The 18,291-nt window shown below is 32.7% G+C and overlaps 1 protein-coding gene and 1 pseudogene across 4 annotated transcripts in view; one reads left to right on the top strand and one right to left on the bottom strand.

Moving 5' to 3' along the window:
• Nucleotides 1-18,291, bottom strand: part of RICTOR (RPTOR independent companion of MTOR complex 2) — a 111,393-nt gene that overhangs the window by 41,473 nt on the left and 51,629 nt on the right. For all 4 annotated transcript variants that reach the window (XM_055325325.1, XM_055325324.1, XM_055325327.1 and 1 more), the window contains 5 exons: nucleotides 16,851-16,914; nucleotides 12,096-12,222; nucleotides 9,004-9,173; nucleotides 4,276-4,343; nucleotides 760-827 (listed from right to left, as the gene is read on the bottom strand). In XM_055325325.1, the coding sequence (XP_055181300.1) occupies nucleotides 760-827; nucleotides 4,276-4,343; nucleotides 9,004-9,173; nucleotides 12,096-12,222; nucleotides 16,851-16,914 (497 nt within the window). The remainder of the gene's footprint in view (nucleotides 1-759; nucleotides 828-4,275; nucleotides 4,344-9,003; nucleotides 9,174-12,095; nucleotides 12,223-16,850; nucleotides 16,915-18,291) is intronic.
• LOC129509588 (60S ribosomal protein L37a-like) lies at nucleotides 13,694-13,943 on the top strand (annotated as a pseudogene).

Raw genomic sequence — 18,291 nt, forward strand, 5'->3', positions numbered from 1 at the left:
TTGCTGATGAGTGATTCTCAGAATACTGGAGACAGGACAATGTTCTATCTCTCTTATGTAATACCTCTTAATCTAAAGTGAAGTGAAAAATTTGCTTGGCATTTGTCTTTTAAAAGTGTAATTCTAAAATTTATTGAATGTACAAAAGACTGTAACTGGTAGAATTCAAATAATCTGTATAGATAAAAATTTTAAGTGGAGTAATTAAGTCAAACAGTTTAAAGCGCATTAATATATAAAAAAGGAAGGTTTGCTGAATAGCCAATAAACAAAAAATATTCACTATCATTACTCATTGGGGAAATCTAAGTAATATTCACAATTGGGTACCATTACACACCAGCCAGTATGGCTAAAAACTTTAAGACAACATGAAATGCTGGTAAAGGTGCAGAACAACTGGAACTCACATAGACTGTTGATGGGAGTATAAAACAGTCTAAGTATTTTCAGAAAAAGTCTGGCAGTTCCTTATAAAACTAAACATATATCTACCTTGTGACTCAGGAATTCCATTTGGGTATTTACCCAGGGCAAATGAAAGCTCATGCCCATAGAAAAACTTTTTTAATCACCCAGGTAATCATTAGCACTTGACTTACAAATAGTCAATTTTAGTAATTGTTACAAATCCCTCTCACTCTAATAACAACATACAAAGTTAAGACCAGGTTAACATCTAAATAGATGCTACAATAATAATTTAACATTTGAAAAAATAATCAAGCTTTTCTTATTAAGCAGCACAGATTAACTTACCTGCCCATGACCGGAATGTTGCTATGATTCCCATTTTACTGGCTAGAAACCTTGCTTCTCTGTCCTCTCTTGGAGTGGGGAATGCAAGGGGCAGAAATCAAAGAAAATAAATGTCAAAATAAAAAGTGAGATTTTTCTCCTAAAGTATCAGGGAAAGAAAACCTATCATTTGTTAACATTTAAATATTTACACAGGAAATAAAACATGTTAAAAAAAAGTCAGATCTACCTCAAGAAAAATTACCCATATACTGACTCCTGCCCCAATTTAAAATTCCCAACATAAAGTAAGTTATAAATTCCACTGTTCAATTTAGTTCTACTTTTCCTGCTTTCTGAAAACTATTCTTAGATACCTCATTAATACCTTTAATTAAGCACTAGAGACAGCATCACCCTATTTAATAAGCATCCCTGTCAAAAGACTACCCCTTAGCAAAGAAAATACCTCTTACTTTTACATGTATTCTTTTTTCAAAGTTTGTTATATGTGTGTGCGCATGCATATATATAAAATCTCTTGGGATCCCTGGGTGGCGCAGCGGTTTGGCGCCTGCCTTTGGCCCAGGGCGCGATCCTGGAGACTCGGGATCGAATCCCACATCGGGCTCCCGGTGCATGGAGCCTGCTTCTCCCTCTGTCTATGTCTCTGCCTCTCTCTCTCTCTCTCTGTGACTATCATAAAATAAATAAATAAATAAAAATAAAATCTCTACACCCAATGTGGGGCTTGAACTCATGACCTCAAGATCAAAAATCACATTCTCTTCTGAGTCAGGGAGGTGCCCTACCACACATATTCTCTTTACTTGAAAATTCTTGCCCCAAAGTTATTTCAAAATTTCTAACAAGCAAGTTCAACATCCCATATATATTCATTGATATTTTAAAATAACTAGATTGGGCAGCCTGAGTGGCTCAGCGGTTTAGCGCCACCTTTGGCCAGGGCATGATCCTGGAGACCCAGGATTGAGTCCCACGTCAGGCTTCCTGCGTGGAGCCTGCTTTTCCCTCTGCTGTGCCTCTGCCTCTCTCTCTCTCTCTCTCTGTCTCTCATGATTAAATAAACAAAATCTTAAAAAAAAACCTAGATATTAATATCACCAGCTATTTTCTAATTGTGTATCCAAATGTCTCACTTGTTCTTTCCTAAGCAATAGTTTATAACCATTAATCAAGCAATAGATTTATATTCATTAAATTTTCCATGTATGGCTTATGGCCAGTTTCAATACTTAATAGCAATCTTAAACTACTTATGCCGCCTCAACCACTTCTATTCTCTCAACTGTGTTTTTCTGTGCCATCTTTTTGTCTTCCCTAATAAAGCCCTTAACAGCGGTTAGAACACAGAAATCCAGAGAACTTGGAAAGAAAAAGCGGGGAAGAAATTAAGAAAAAAAAAGAAAAAAAAAAGAAAATAATTAACTTAAAGAATAGTGAGCAGTCTACAAAAGAAGAATGAAACACTTAAAAAGACATATAAACAAACCACACCTAGCTCTATAGTATCAAATAAACGAAAACATAACAGAATCTAAAATGAGGAGATGGGGTGGTGGAAGAAATGAGATTTAGACAATTATGGGATAAAGCTTTTGGCACTCCTCTTAAAAATGTTAGTGACAGGAGTGCCTGGGTGGCTCAGTCAGTTAAGCATCCAACTCTTGATTTTAGCTCAGGTCATGAAACAGAACCCCATGGAGCCTGCTTAAGAGTCTCTCTCTCTCTCTCCCTCTGCCCCTCCCCCTGCTCATGCATGATCTCTTTCTCTTTCTCACACACACACAAAAATATTAGTGACATACTTAGAGTGATTGCCTCGTAATTCATTCTCTAATCTATTCAATAAATTTGTAGTATTTTTTTAAAAAAAATCACTCCATTTTCCCTTGTTTCCTGGCCATAAATGTACCCATGCCTCCAAAACTATCCACACTCCATTAACTAAATGAAAGTAAATTATAGAACCGAACAGGTAAGAAAGGATTTTGGTGGAATGTACCTTCCTTCTCCAACTCTAAAAAATAGCCAGGCTCATCTCTCACTCATCCTAGTAGGCAGAATTCTAAAAATGTCCTCCATCTCCCTCAAGATTCCATGCCCCAAACCCTGGATCTTGGAATATGGTATCACTGCCATGATTGTGACTAATTTATGGTCTATAGCCTGGCAGATCTTAAAAGACAGGGAGATCATCTGGTAGGCTTGATCTAATTGGAGAGCTTTCAGCAGTTGGTGGCAGAAGACAAAACAGAGATTCAGCACAAAGGATTTGAAGAATTTTTGCTGTGTTTGAAGACAGAGGGAGCCACGTGCCAAGGAAAGAGGGTAACCTACAGGAGCTGAGAGTAGGCCTCAGCTGTCAGCAAGGAAACAGAGACCTAGTTTTATAATAGCAAGGAAGTAAATTCTGCCAACAACCTGAATGAGGTTGGAAATGGATTTTTCATCAGAACCCCCAGATAACAGCTGTGCCAGACTTCTGACCTACTGAACTGTGTGCTAATAAACTAATGTTATTTTAAGCTGCTACATTCATAGTAATTTTTCATGTAACAGCAGAAAGTGCATTTCTCCCATCAATAAGGAGAATGTTAAGTGTCATTAGGAAAAGCCAAGAAAGGGGCTTAAGAATCCTAATTCACAACTCAGCTGGTATAAGGTTTGAGAAGTCTTAAACAGAGAACATCTATTTTGATATCTTAGCTCAGGTTATAAAATGTTAAAGTGTGATAAGTCCACAGTGACAGAAGTGATTAAAGATATAAAATCGCTATTTTTCATGAAAATGAAAAACAATGAAAAATGAAAAACAAAAATATCCCAGTTTCACAACATTCTGAAACTTAAGAATTTTAAATTCCGTATCGTCAAATAAATGCTTATGCTGCAGTCCAACAATCCTACTAGAAAAATGCTTCATAGCACATTTATTGTAATAGCACAATCCGTAAAATCTTCACAGATAACACATTAATACACTGATCCCTGAATCTATTTATAGTTATCCCAGAACACCTCATGAACAAGTATTTTCTCTCCAAAAAAAATGCTGCAAATTACCCTGCATCATTTCTAGGAAACAACCTTTACTCTATCTCCTTTTATTTCCCTACTAACCCTACTTCCAAAATTCTACAGAGTTTATCCTTCTGCTTACGTAGTTAAGGCAGCTCTTCATTCTATTCCTTGTTGTTATTTCATTCTTTTACTCTCTCAATGTAATTACGCTAAAAATATGTAATAGAAAAATAATTAAAGATCTTGTTTCTACTACAGCCTATCTTACATTATTTTAAAAAAGAGATCAATTTCAAGTCTTTAAACTCCTCATAACTTATTTTTAATTTTTTAAGCCACAGATAATTATGAGAAATACAACGTAACTCCATGAAATAGGAAATTTACTTAAACTCACATTGCTCTGGCTCTACATACAATCAGGTAAATCTAAAAGCTTTAACAGCAACATAAACACTTCCTTATAAATTACTAGGAACAAATGGTACTTACTTGAGTTGTCCTTCAGCTGTATCTGGACTATGTCTGTAGTGAAAATCAGTATAGGGTGCTAAAATTCGCTAATAAAGGAGGAAAAGGAGGAGAAAAGAGTCCTTTTTATAAAATGCATTTTTCTTTAACAAGCTAAAATTAATATAATTTCTCTATATCTTTAATTGGGTATACTGTTTGAGAGACTTAGTTCTTCAAACTCATCATCAAGGAATACATTTGAGTGACTTTTTTTTTTTACACAATTTCTGAACTTTTAAATAGAAATATGACACATACATAATAAAACAGTGCACAAACCATGAATGTCAAGTTTGGTGTTATTTTCTTAAACTAAGTCCACTGCTGTAACTAGCACCAGATGAAGAAAGCACTAGTATCCTTAAAGCCTTATTCCCTCTTTAGATTCAGTCACTACCTACTCCAAGATTATTATCCTAACTTCTAAAACTATGATTTAGTTTTGCTTATTTCTGAACATCATTAAAAGGTTTTATTTTATAAATTACACTCTCCTTTCGGTGCTAGTATAAAAAAAGTCCAAGTTATTTTCGTGTATTGTCCTTGTTTTCAGCAATCTTGCTAAACTCACTCATTTTAAACTTTTAACAACTATATCTCATTTACCAACTCTCCTGCCATGCCTACTGCATTATTATAATCTAATTTTTAATATTAAATATAATTTAAAATACATAAGAAATTATTAAAATTGCTTTCAACAATCAGCATGCTTTTATATTTAGTCATCTATGTCCCTTTTCTGTTAATTTTCATTCCTTCCTACATTTCCTTGTCTTAGATCATTTTCCCTCTGAGGACTCCTTTTACTCTTTTATTCTTTATGTGTCTCATTTTTAAAACAACAATAGATATTTGTTAGATGGTTCTTGTGAGTCAGGAGTCTATGAGAGGCTTAGCAATGCAGTTGTGGTTTAGGGGCCCTCATAAACTTGCAGTGAAAATACTGGTTAAGGCTACAGTCACCTAAAGACTTGGTTGGAGCTAGAGGACCTGTTTCAAGATGTTTCACTCACAATGTGCTAATTGTTGGCAACAGAGTTCAGTTCCTCCCCACAGGTACCTCCCCTTAGGATGCTTTAAGTGTCTTCCTAACATAAGGGCAAGTAATCCAAGAAAGAGCAGTGTTTCTTTACATTGTTTGGTCTTTTCCTTTTTTTTTAGTCTCAAAAAAACCTTTATTTTATCTTTGTTTTTGAAAGACATTTTCTCTGGATTAGGCTGGCATTTTTTTTTTTCTTTCAGTGCTCTAAAGATGTCATTTTACTGTTGGCTAGTTTCCATGATTTCTATGGGAATCAGCTATTAGACATGTTCCTTCAAAAACAATGTGTTTGGGGATCCCTGGGTGACTCAGCAGTTTAGTGCCTGCCTTCGGCCCACAGCGTGATCCTGGAATCCAGAGATCAAGTCCCACATTGGGCTCCCTGCATGGAGCCTGCTTCTCCTTCTGCCTGTGTCTCTGGCACTCTCTCTCTCTCTGTCTCTCATGAATTAAAAAAAAAAAAAATCTTAAAAGATTTCTAAAAAAAAAAAAAAGAAAAGAAAGAAAATAACGTGTTTTTTTCCCCTCTAAAGCTGTTTTCAAGATTTTTATTTATTTTTGTTTTCAACAATCTTATTATAATGTGCCTACATGTTATCTTCTTTGTATTATGTTATTTGGAGTTTTGTAAGGTTTGTGAGCGTGAAGTCTCATCAGTTTTAGAAACAAAAGTTCTGGCCATCGTCTCTGGATATTTGCTTCTGTCTGTTTTTTCCTCCTCCAAAGACAAAATTATATTTTATCACTTTTGTTATGTTCTGTCCATTTCTTTCTTTTCCCTCTCTTTGCTTTACTCTGGATATTTTTTTATTGACTTTTCCTCTAGTTTATTAATAATGTCTACTTGCCCAAAATGAATTTTCATTGAGTTCAGAATTTCATATACTGTTTTTCAGTACAAGAACTTCCACTGAAATCATATGTATATTCCAATTATCTGGTGAAATTCTCCATTATTTCTCATATTTTCTTCCCCTTTTTTCTTCATTTTCCTTTACAAATAATGCATGGTTTTGTTTTTGTTTCTTAAGATTTACTTATTTATTTAGGAGAGAAAAAGAGTGCGAGAGTGAGCATGGGGTGGGAGGGGCAGAGGGAGGGGTGAGACAGTCTTTTTTTAAAAAATATTTTATTTATTTATTCATGAGAGACACAGAGAAACAGAGAGAGAGAAAGAGGCAGAGACACAGGCAGAGGGAGAAGCAGGCTCCACGCAGGGAGCCCGACGTGGGACTGGATCCTGGGACTCCAGGATCACGCCCCAGGCTGTAGGCGGCGCCAAACTGCTAAACCACCCAGGCTGCCTGGGTTAGACAGTCTTAAGCAGACTCCGTGCTGTAGAGCTCAATTCCACAACCCTGAGAGATCACAACGTGAGCCAAAACCAGGAGTCAGACACTTACCAACTGTGTCACCCAGTCACCCTGCTTTGGTTGTTTTAAAGTCTTTTTCCCTCTAACTGCACTACCTGGATCATTTGTGGGCATGTTTCTATAGAATGTTTTTTTTTTTTGGGGGGGGGGTGTTTAATCAAATGGTCATATCTTTTTGCATGACATTCAACCAAATTAGTACGTAAATGTAGGGTAACTCTTAAAGAATCTTCTTCCCCTCAAATTTCACTCTCTCTGGCCCTTATTGCTTTCACAGTTCTATACTGCTTTAATATGAGACTTTCATAATTATTCAGCTTTCCCAGTTTCCAAAGCAGATGCTTTAAGCTATCTTATTCTACCCGGAAATGTAAGTTTAAAAAATCTATTTTTTAAAACTCACTATAAAAAATTACAATTGATTTACAACCCTTATAGATGGTCTATTCTATTAAATCCACACATTTTTCTGTCTGAGGGCAAAATATGTTATAGATAGCGAAATAAAAGCCAGGGTAAATTTAAAAAGGGATTTTTAAGAGGAGGAAGATTTGGGCCTAACAACAGAAACAGCAACACTGAAAATAGTTCCTTTGTATGTAGAACGGAAATCAATGTACAAATTTAGAATCAAGTTTGTAAAATATAATTAATAAAAATGAGGACACTATTCTCTTAGCACACTATATAATGAAGATGATGATATTAAAGTAGATGATGATGAATAATATCAAAGGTAACCAATATCTGTTGAATATTTACCATGTGGTAGGTACTGAAGTGTCTAGATTAGAATTTTATGTAGATTAGAATTAATATGTGTAAAGTACCTGGAAATACTAACTCATTATAAGCTTTACATGAGTGTTAGGTGGTGCTTTTACTACTACTATTATAATATTTATTGCTCACAACAATTCTTTAAGGTGAAAACCATGACCTTCATTTTACCTAAGAAAAAATGGGTCCAAGAGAGGCTTATAACTTGTCCAAATCATAAAGCTAGTAGGTCATAGAGCAAAAAAAATCAAAACCAATCTGTATAGCCCAAAGTCTATGCTCTAAATCACTATGCTATTCTGGGTGAATCTTGATAAAAGAGAAAAAAAAAACAAACATTTGTGGTTTTAGAGAAATAGATATAAGCAAAGACACTAGTGTAAATGTCTACCACATTCTTCTGAGGTGTTCTTACTTAATAAAGGCTTTGCTTATCTGCTTTATAATTACATTGGAATAAAAAACAAGCCTATACATATTATTTTCCTTTATGGTAATCATCTCACCAATCCTAAAATTACAGTTTTACTTGATTAAAAAAAATTAGGCCAAACATACTATAAAATATCAAAAATACTAATTTATACCTAGTGGACTCACATGAATAATGAATGTACTTGAAATCACTTATTCAGGAAAATATTGTACTTGAATTTATTTCTTAATGATAAAAGCTGTCACTTTTATAATTTCAAAAACAGTAGTTCTACTGGCCCCAATAAAACCAGAACTATAAGATTTAAGACAAAGTTCATAAAATGATTTAGACAGACATGCTAGAAAATGAAACATCTTTTATACTTTGCATAATTTCATACCCAAATATAAACAAATCTTTGGTTTAATCTTACTCTGAATGGTATCTGCAATGGACAACAATATAGCACATTCATATAGATAAACTGTAAGATTAGTTTGTAGTAATTCTGTTCCAACCTCCACTACACATTTTATTAAAAAAAAAAAGAGTACAAGGCAGTCTTATTATTTTAGACTAACTGTAAAAAACACTGAATTAGTAAATAAATAAATAAATTGTATTTTAAAAAGAAAGATTTGTATTCTATTTCTTTGAAGTATATATGGTTATTATTTGCTAACAAGTGCTTCTAAATTCTGAGAATTTTAGCATGAGTTAATAAATAAATAATATATAATCAGCAGGAGCTATTCACACAATTAACATTCTGAAGTTCTTAAAAAGAAATGGTTCTCCTAAATAAATGCATATGTAACCTTACTTGTGCTCTAATTGCCTTAATAAAGTTTTCACAGATAATAAAAAAAAAACTTCACTTTACATGTTGATGAAATAAATATTCTTGAGAATAATATTTTCTATTCAGCCCAAAGTGAATGAGTTATAAAATACTAGGGGGATAAGCTAGTCTTAATTTATGTTTGATAATTAATGTTGTGCTGCATCTATTAACTTAAAAATTTCAAAATAAGCCTAGGTATGTATTTAAACTCATGTTGTAAAACTAGAAAAGATATTAAAGTTCCTACCTCTAATTCTACATCAGCTCGCACATATTGTCGGGTCTTCGGATGATTAAGGAGGTGCAAAATTGTAGTAATGAGGGCCTCATTTATTCGACTTAATTGGCAATCGATCACATTTTTCAAGATGGTGTTTAGTCCACCTCGAAGGGCCACCACCTCTGGATTCTGAAGTGCTAAAATAAAAAAAGGAAAAACTTAATAAGGGGTAAGTTATTACTTCTTAGTAATTAGAAACCTGGGATTTTATCTTGAAACTTAATTTCCTTTCTGACTTGAAAAACTTTCTAGCCAAAGAATTAAAATGTAGGTAAAATATATCTAATAAGAGTCACTGAATATACTCTTTCCAAAACTCTGGTTTTTTTTTAATGTCTCTGAATTGATTTTTTTATATCCTTTGTATTTTACTAGAATGGTTCTTATCAACTGCAAGAAACTGTTCATTTAATAGGAATACGTTAGCTTTTCATCTATTTCAAATCTTTCATCTGCTTTAGATTTTAATTTCGCTTTAGATTTTAACTTTAGATTTTAATCTCAGATTTTAAACTCAGAAACTCCTCCCTTACTTCAAAGAGGCATTTTCTGATTATACCGGCACATACATATATGGGTTTTAAAGGAGTTCATGATTAACATTCCAGTTTTCGATCTGTTAGGAAACTGAGTTTTGCTGCATATTGATAAACTCATTTTTTCCCAAATGTTTAAGTTATCCCAGCATGCTTCCCAAACTGATTTTTATCCTTTTGATATACTAAAGTTTTCTATATACCAGAGTCTGCAACTCAATCTTTTCATTTTTTCTCTTAATAACCTAGCTTAATAGTTTTTGTAAAAATCAACTTTTAAAAAAACTTTTCCCGTCTCTTCTATTTTTGTTTCTCAAAAATGTTTTCATAATCGGATCTCTCTTGTTTCTTCTAGCTTAATTTTAGAATTTTCTTTTTTTCTAAATTGAGTTATATATAACTACATACAGAAAATTCACACAACTTAATGGCACAGTTCAAAAAATTTTGAACAAGTTTTATACTCTTGTAACCAATATCCAATCAACATACAGAAATTTCACCATCCTAGAAAGTTCCCTCACACCACTTTTCAATCAGTACCCCCCTCCAGTATACAGACAACAATTTCTGTTATTAAGAATCAATTGGACAAATTCAAGTGTCAAAAATACCCTGCCTCCAAAAAACACATACACAAGTCATACATATTTCTTAGTAAGTTTGTTATATGTAGTTTTCTACTTTGGTAGTGGTAACTTTTTTCTCCAGTAAATTTACTGATTTTATTGCTGAAACACAAAATAAGTTGATCAAATCTGTATTTTCACATTTCTACTGTTTTGAATTACTTGAGTTCGATTTTTCCGTGGATAAGTGTTTACTAGATATATCTCACCCATAACATGTAAACTTCACTTATTATTTTCATTTACTAACCTGGTTGAAAGTTTTTAGCAATACTAATTAGGAGTTAAAAGTTGGTAATATTTACAGAGATCCACCATTAAGAATAATACAGTGCTGATTTGAAATATTCTAGAATATTAACAAATGAGGTTTCTAATTATTTCATGTGTATAGGTATGTGTATGTGTGTCATCCTATATGTATATGCATATAAAATGATAGTTCCGTTAACAAATTGATAGGTTTCCATATTTGAGTACTTTTTAGATTATAAGAACTGTTCTTGAAACAATTTTTTTAAAACAAAACTACCTGAATGAGTCTTAGTTTTTGATCTATTGTATATTCTATTATTTTGAGTCAATTGGAAATAAAATTTTCTCTGAAAACCCATTCATTTTAATAAGATTTTCAAATATTTAAAAAATTATTTCATAATTTTAAAAACTTCTATTTTTTCTTCCTCATTTGTATATTACTCTTTTGTTTCTGACTTGTGTTTTTCAAACACTAGTGTAGGTTTATATACCATTCATGTTTCTCTACAACTAACTCAGATTATTTCAAATAATCAATTTTGTTCTCTAATTAGATCCCTTCGTTTCATTGTTGCTTTCCTCCTGCTTACCTTAAAATTGATTTTCTTTCCTTCTTTTTCTATTTCTTGGGCTCACACACTTATTTTCATTGCTTTTTGCTTACTTATAAAAGCATTTTAAGATAAGAAGTTAACTCAGGGTATAGCTTTCCAAGCACCCCCTACACTGACTCGTCAAATATTTTTATTTTCGAAACATTTTTAATTAAATTTTTAAGTGTCTTTAAATTAATAGGTACTGAGAACAGTACCTTTAAATCTTCAATAATAGGGTTTGATACTCTTATATTTAGTTTACAATTTTGTTATTAATTTGTTTATTACATCAAGAGTCAACAGGACCTATGCCACCTCTACCTTTGGTGGGGAAAAAAACTATCTTACCATTTAAAATTGTATTTTGGTTTTAAGTGAGGTTGAGCCTTTTAAATATTGATTAGCTATGTATTTCTTTGAGAATTATTTATTTTCCCTACTCATCTGTATATAAATGTTATTTCCCTAGCATGTTTGTAACATTTATTTTTTGTTCATTGTAGCACTGCATGTTTGTCTCTTTATATTAAAATCTGTTGCTGCTGGAATCTATTTCTTTTTTTTTTCTATTTCTTTTGTTAACTCAAGACTCCTTTTCCTTACAATGATCAGATACTCCTCCATTTTTTTTCCTGTTTTTTTCCCCATTTAACTCTTTAATCTTCTTGCATTTAAATTTTTTTAAATGCATGATTATTTTTTAATCCATATCAAGATATAGTATAGTTAATAATGTCTGAGAACCAGATTTTAAGTGATTTTATTCTAAACACTGGAATTTGGACAATTCCTATTCCTATAAACTAATCTTTTCATATCTTTGTGCCAATAACTAAGAATTCATATGTGAAAGGCATTTAAAATGTCATATTATATTTTTTCTAAAACATTATTACACTTTTATTACTTGGAGAAAATTCTGACCCAGTTCACCTTTAAAAAATGTTACATTCATACATACACACACACACACACACACACACACACACACACACACTTCCTAAAATGCTTCATTTTTATTACTTGAAGAAAATTCTGACCTAGTTCACAGATAATGGCAATGCATGCTCGGACCATTCTGTCTCTTTCTTGAAGTCCATCATTTCCAACTGCTATTAAAGAGTTGGCTACAGAGCTAGGAAACAAGGAAGCATTCACAGTAATCATCTGTAACAGGGAAGAATCAGAAAAATAAGTTATTTACTTCAAAATACATGTTTAAAACCAATTTTGTTCAGATTGAGGTGTTAATAACCATTGAACATTTATAAGATCCAGGCATCAATTTTAATCCTCTTCCTATGAACATTTCAAAGGGTTACTATAACTAATAATTTATCCAATAAATGTTAACAACCATTACTGTGGAAAAATGTTGGCTTTTATTCCCCTAATAGTTCAGACTATAAATCAATTGAATGACAAGATTCAATGTTTCTGAGATCCTAAGCTCCTCTCAAATAGGAACTATATTTTATACAACTTTTCAGTACCTAGACAAAGAAAATGAGTGGTAACAACAACTGTCAACATACTACTGTACTATTCCATTCCTGATTCCTCCCCATATATAATCACCACCAAGCCCTGTCCTACCAATTTACTTCACTATCCATATTCTCTCTCCTATCAAACTCTGATTTGGGCCCTCATTCTTTCTCATTTTACTGCAACAGATTCCTGATAATCTCCCTATCTCTAACCCTTATTTGTTGCTATGGCAAAAAGCAAAGTTAGTAATCTGTAAGCTATTTCTAAGATTTCAAAAAGTATGATGCAAATAGTATGTTTCTGGTAACAAAACTTTAGATGAATTTTACTTTAAATGAAAAGTTTAAATGGCAATAATATAATTGGAATACTGAAAACATAATATCTCTTCAGTTTGGAAATAATAAATAAAACAAATTATGTAGCCAATGACTGTTTTATAAACAAAAACTGGTAGATGGAGTATTTCAAAATAACACATCTCTGGAGTAGGGATAATTAATCTTTACTGGATATTACTGGATAGATAATCCTATAAATCAAGGGCAAATGATTCCCTAAGTGAATCTCTTTCAAATGTAAAAAATCTGTAATACATTAATCTCTTATTACATGATTATAGAAATAATATATTAGGAAAATTGATGGCTTAAATTAGGCAGTCGTGAGTAGAATTTCAATTTTCAATTAACACTGAAAAGTGGGAAAATTATATAGAAAATAAGAGAGACAAAAACCAAGAAGGATTCTCTGGATTGGAGAATGGGGGAAAATCAGAAGATACTGAAAATGAGTGAGCAAACAAAAAATCTTCTAAATGAATGAGACAGGTGAAAAGAGAAAGAAAAATAACATGACTATCCCTTAACTGCTCATGGAGGAAGTTACCCTAAAGCAGCAAATGTTTCTTGCTTTTCTTTAAAATAAAGAAGATTAATACACAGAAAATTTAAAAAATTTTAAAATGCATACAAAAAAATCAGTGACTTAGCCATTATAATATTAGCATTAATTTCTACTAGCTCAGTTGCCAAGATGTTGCTGAAAAAAAAGAAATATGTGCTTTGATTACTAATGAAATTACAGTTCTTCTAACAAATAGAGGCCACTGCTCTCTGGGCTCGGACCTAGTTGGTGGTAAGGTGACATGGCTAAATGCACCAAGAAGGTTGGAATCATGGGTAAATATGGGACCCGTTATGGAGCCTCCCTCAGGAAAATGGTGAAGAAGATTGAAATTAGTGAGTACGCCAAAGATGAAAAGGCAAGCTGTGGGCATCTGGCACTGTGGCTCCTGCAGGAGGATGGCAGCTGGTCGCGCCTGGACCTACAACATCACTTCTGCCATCATAGTAAAGTCTGCCATCAGAAGACTGAAGGAGTTGAAAGACCAGTAGAAGCTCCACCATTTGAAACACTGCTAGCCTATAATAAATGGGTTAATTTACGTAATAAAATTTAAACAAACGAGTAGAAATAGAGGCCACTATGCATTCATTCAACAAGTATGCTTTCCTTTTAACTCTATCTGCTTTTAGCTAAAACAAGGAGGAACCCTCGCCACATTCTTCTGAGTCTATATCCTACTGCCAGGTATAAGCAATTCTCTGCTCTTGGATTCATAAATGATATCTGCCTCAATTCACTCTGTATTTCAGAAAATAACAGAAGAAAATAGTTTTGTAATAGCATTATTAAATTGTTAAGGGTCTGTTCACTTTTACTGGGCTGTTTATAAACTAAATTATAACACATCAAAACATTTAATAAAACTGAAATGAAGTATTTACTGAATAATTCAAAGAAGCTGAATTTAATTGTTTGAATCTATCTGGCATTGTCTTTTCTTCTGAATGTAATTTTTAGGGAGCAATTCTCAAGTATGGTCCAGGAAACAGGGTCTCGGGTATTTTCAGAGATTCTGTGAAGTTAAAACTATTTTCATAACAATTCTAAGACATTACTTGTCTTTTTTACTCTCAACCTTTCACAAATATATACTGAAGTTTTCCAAAGGCTCCAATGAACATGAAATCACAACAGATTGAATGAAGAAACAAATATGACAATCCAGCTACTCCTGTCCACCAAGACAAACACTAAAGACATTTGCAAAGATCTAAAATAATGCCATTCTGCTAAGTTTCTTTTTGGAAAGTATATTTTTATAAAAATGTTTCTATGTGATGGGCTTATTGTTAATTTTTAATATGTTAATATATAATCTAATTGCTAACTTATAATTCCTAGTAAGGTAAATATTGACACATATACCTCAAATAACCAAATAGTTACTCTAGGTTTTTCAGAAACAAATTTTATTTTCTTATCGTGAATTCTCAAAATCATGGCAGTAGGAAAGACTATGAGTAAAAACCATAAATGTAATTTTTAAATTTAAATTTGAAGAGCCAAATATCACAGTCCCAATGTAACAGTTTAGCTATAATAAAAATATCATAATCTATCTTCAATATTACTCTTACTAGAACTGCAAATTTCTTTTAAGACATTCATCTATCTACCTCTTCCTTACTTCGCTCACCTGTGGGTACTATTACTAACCACAAGTTGGACAATTGGAAGAAAAAAGGAAAAAGAAGAGATCTAGTTAATGTACAAAGTTAACATTCTATCATTCTGAAGTATGAACTGAATTCAAAGATAGGTAAAAAGGAAAAGGGTTAAAATTTTTATTTTTTAAAGTAATTTAAATAATTTTAGATGTTTTTACATTAAAACAACTATATACTACATAAGTCTCATAAATGTTTAGGAATATACAGGATACTTAGGATGAAACAGGAAAAAATTCTTACATAACTATGTCTTAACCAAGTTAACTCTTAATTCACTGCTTTGCCATTAGGGTATCACATTAAGTAACAACAAAAAATGCCTTGAAAACCTCTCATTAGAAGCATTATGGATTATCCTTAACACATTCTGTTGCAGAATTTAGATTCTGATCTATCCTGTACAATGGTTTGAACTGCTTATTGAAACTGTCTATGGACTATATCTAAATTTGTCTTCAAAACAACCAGACTGTAACTATTTGTGACATCCATTTAACGGTATTAAGTCTAAATATACAAAAGTAGAGTAGGGAACAAGTAATCCTCTTTCTCCAATAATGTACCAAAAAAGCAGCAATTTCACTTTTACGTCTACTAAGGGAAGAAGTACAGTAGTTCTTCCCCACTCCCTTAGCCAGGGGGGATATGTTCCAAGACCCCCAATGGATACTGAAACCACAGACAATACTGAACTCGATATATAAACTCCACTGCTGATGGAAAGCCTCACCAATAACATCAACAACACATATTTTGTATTGTATACTATATTCTTACAATAAAGGAGGCTAAAGAAAATGTTAAGAAGACCATAAGAGATAATAAATTTACAGTTCTGTATTTATCGAAAAAATTTACATATATAAACTCATAAAGCTCAAATCTGGGCAGCCCAGGTGGCTCAGCGGTTCAGTGCTGCCTTCAGCCCAGGGTGTGATCCTGGAGACCTGGGATTGAGTCCCATATCAGACTTCCTGCATGAAGCCTGCTTCTCCCTCTGCCTGTGCCTGTGCCTGTGTCTCTGCCTCTCTCTCTCTCTCTCTTCTGTGTGTCTCAATGAATAAAATCTTTAAAAAAAATAAAAAATAAATAAAGCTCAAATCTGTGTTGTTCAAGGGTTAAGTATACTATATTTACTGTACATACATACCTACAATAAAATTTAACTTATAAATTAGGCACAGCAAGAGATTAACAACAACAACAATAATAAAATAGAACAATTATACTATAATAAAATCTATATGAATGGAGTCACTCAAAATAGCTATTAGTACTAGTCACCTTTCTTCTGGTGATGTGAGATGATAAAAATGCCTATGTGATGAGATGAGTGAAGTGACGATGTAGATACTGTGACATTAACATTAGGCAACTACAGACCCTCTGACCATATAGCAGAAGGAAAACCACAGTTGACCTCAGGTAACCAAAACTGAGGATAAGGGTTGTGGTGGGGGGGAATACTGTATCCTTTAGAGTGAATATTTTATTAAAAAATATTGTCCTACCTATACCCAATCACACAGAGTAATTACACAAAACATTTATGCTCACCTCTAAGTTTAACAGACCTATTTATCTCATATAATTTTAACAAAAATGTTTAATGAGAATTTAACCTTTAAATTTTAATGAAGATTTCACAAAGTCTAAATCTAAAAATGTAAAATATTTGAAATAAAACCCCCAAATCTGCTTTTTACTCTCAGATATAGAACGCACCTTTCTGACTAATCGAAGTGCTTGTGTCCTCTCTACTTCATTGCTCTGCTGTATGTCGATGCACCTAAATAATACACAAAGTACTTAGTTATTGATAAACAACTTTTTGTGTAACACTAACAGATCAGACCCATCTTCAAAATGTTAATACAGTATTTTAAAATTTTAACATATGTGATTTTTCAATAGCAGCAGATATTTATTTAGTTAACTTACATCTAGCTCTCTTATGATAAATATTTACTATAATAAAGCATTTCAAAACTATTTAAAACACCAGAAAAGAACATAGCAAATAATTTACAGAATTATACATATCAACAGAAAAGTAATATACATACAAAACAAAGGTATCGGAAATCTAGTGAAAAAAAATTCACCTATCTTTGGGGATAAAATTTGGAGTTTTATAAGAATTGTGGAGGAAAAACATTTCCAGCTCATGTTTTAATTTAAATATGATTTTAGGGGCATCTGAGTGACTCAATCGGTTGAGCCACTGACTCTTGATCTCAGCTCAGGTCTTGATCTCAGGGTTGTGAGTTCAAGGCCTGTGTTGGGCTCTACACTGGGCATGGAGCCTACTTTAAAAAAAATTAATTTTATTCAGGGCCTACATATTTTATTTATTATGACTATGTTAAAAGTCTTACATACTAGCCATAGTAACTCTATTTCACCAAATATAATTTAATACCTAAACACACTTCAAAGCTTAATGCTCAATCAGGTATCTCTTGACTGACATTTCTCTGTAAAATTTATTAGTCAATTTCTTAAGAGTCTGGTTTATGTAGCAGAATAATTAATTTTTACTTACAAGCATTTTTCCTATCTGAATACAATTAAATCTAAAACAATTTTATTAAGAAGTAAATATACACACAATTCAATTGGTGGCCACACTAAAGAGGCTTGATCAGACCATCTCCATAGCCAAAAACAACTGTAAAGGTTAAACAAAATACTTTTTTAAAACTATTAAAAGGGCAATGGATAATAATCCTTGGAAAAAGATGTACAAGTTCCACACCCAACCAGGCTTTGTCCCTAAGGGCACCTGTCAATCCCCAGTTTTAGGGGAATGAAGTCCTAGCAGAAAGCAAAATTTTTGCTAGACTGGAGAGACAGGTTGAACTTTAGTGCAGTCAAGGTGGCTGTGACTTGAGGGAAAAAAATCCCAGAGAAAAGAAAATATAGGAAAGTGAATGCAAATCTTCATGTAATCTCTTCTCCAAGGCACTTGCCAATCTCTGTGTTGTGCAAATGCAGAGTAAAAATCCAAAAAAAAAAAAAAAAAAAAAAACAAAAACAAATAAAAAGCTTTACTGTCAAGAAGCTAAAGAAGTAGGCAGAAATTTCAGTAGGTATATAACACCCTAAGATAGACATTACAGCTCAAGGCTGCTCAAGGTGAAGAGGTTCTGCTAAACATCTACAA

This window comes from Nyctereutes procyonoides, unplaced genomic scaffold (genome assembly GCF_905146905.1).
Source record: "Nyctereutes procyonoides isolate TBG_1078 unplaced genomic scaffold, NYPRO_anot_genome, whole genome shotgun sequence".
In the NCBI taxonomy this organism is placed as follows: domain Eukaryota; kingdom Metazoa; phylum Chordata; class Mammalia; order Carnivora; family Canidae; genus Nyctereutes; species Nyctereutes procyonoides.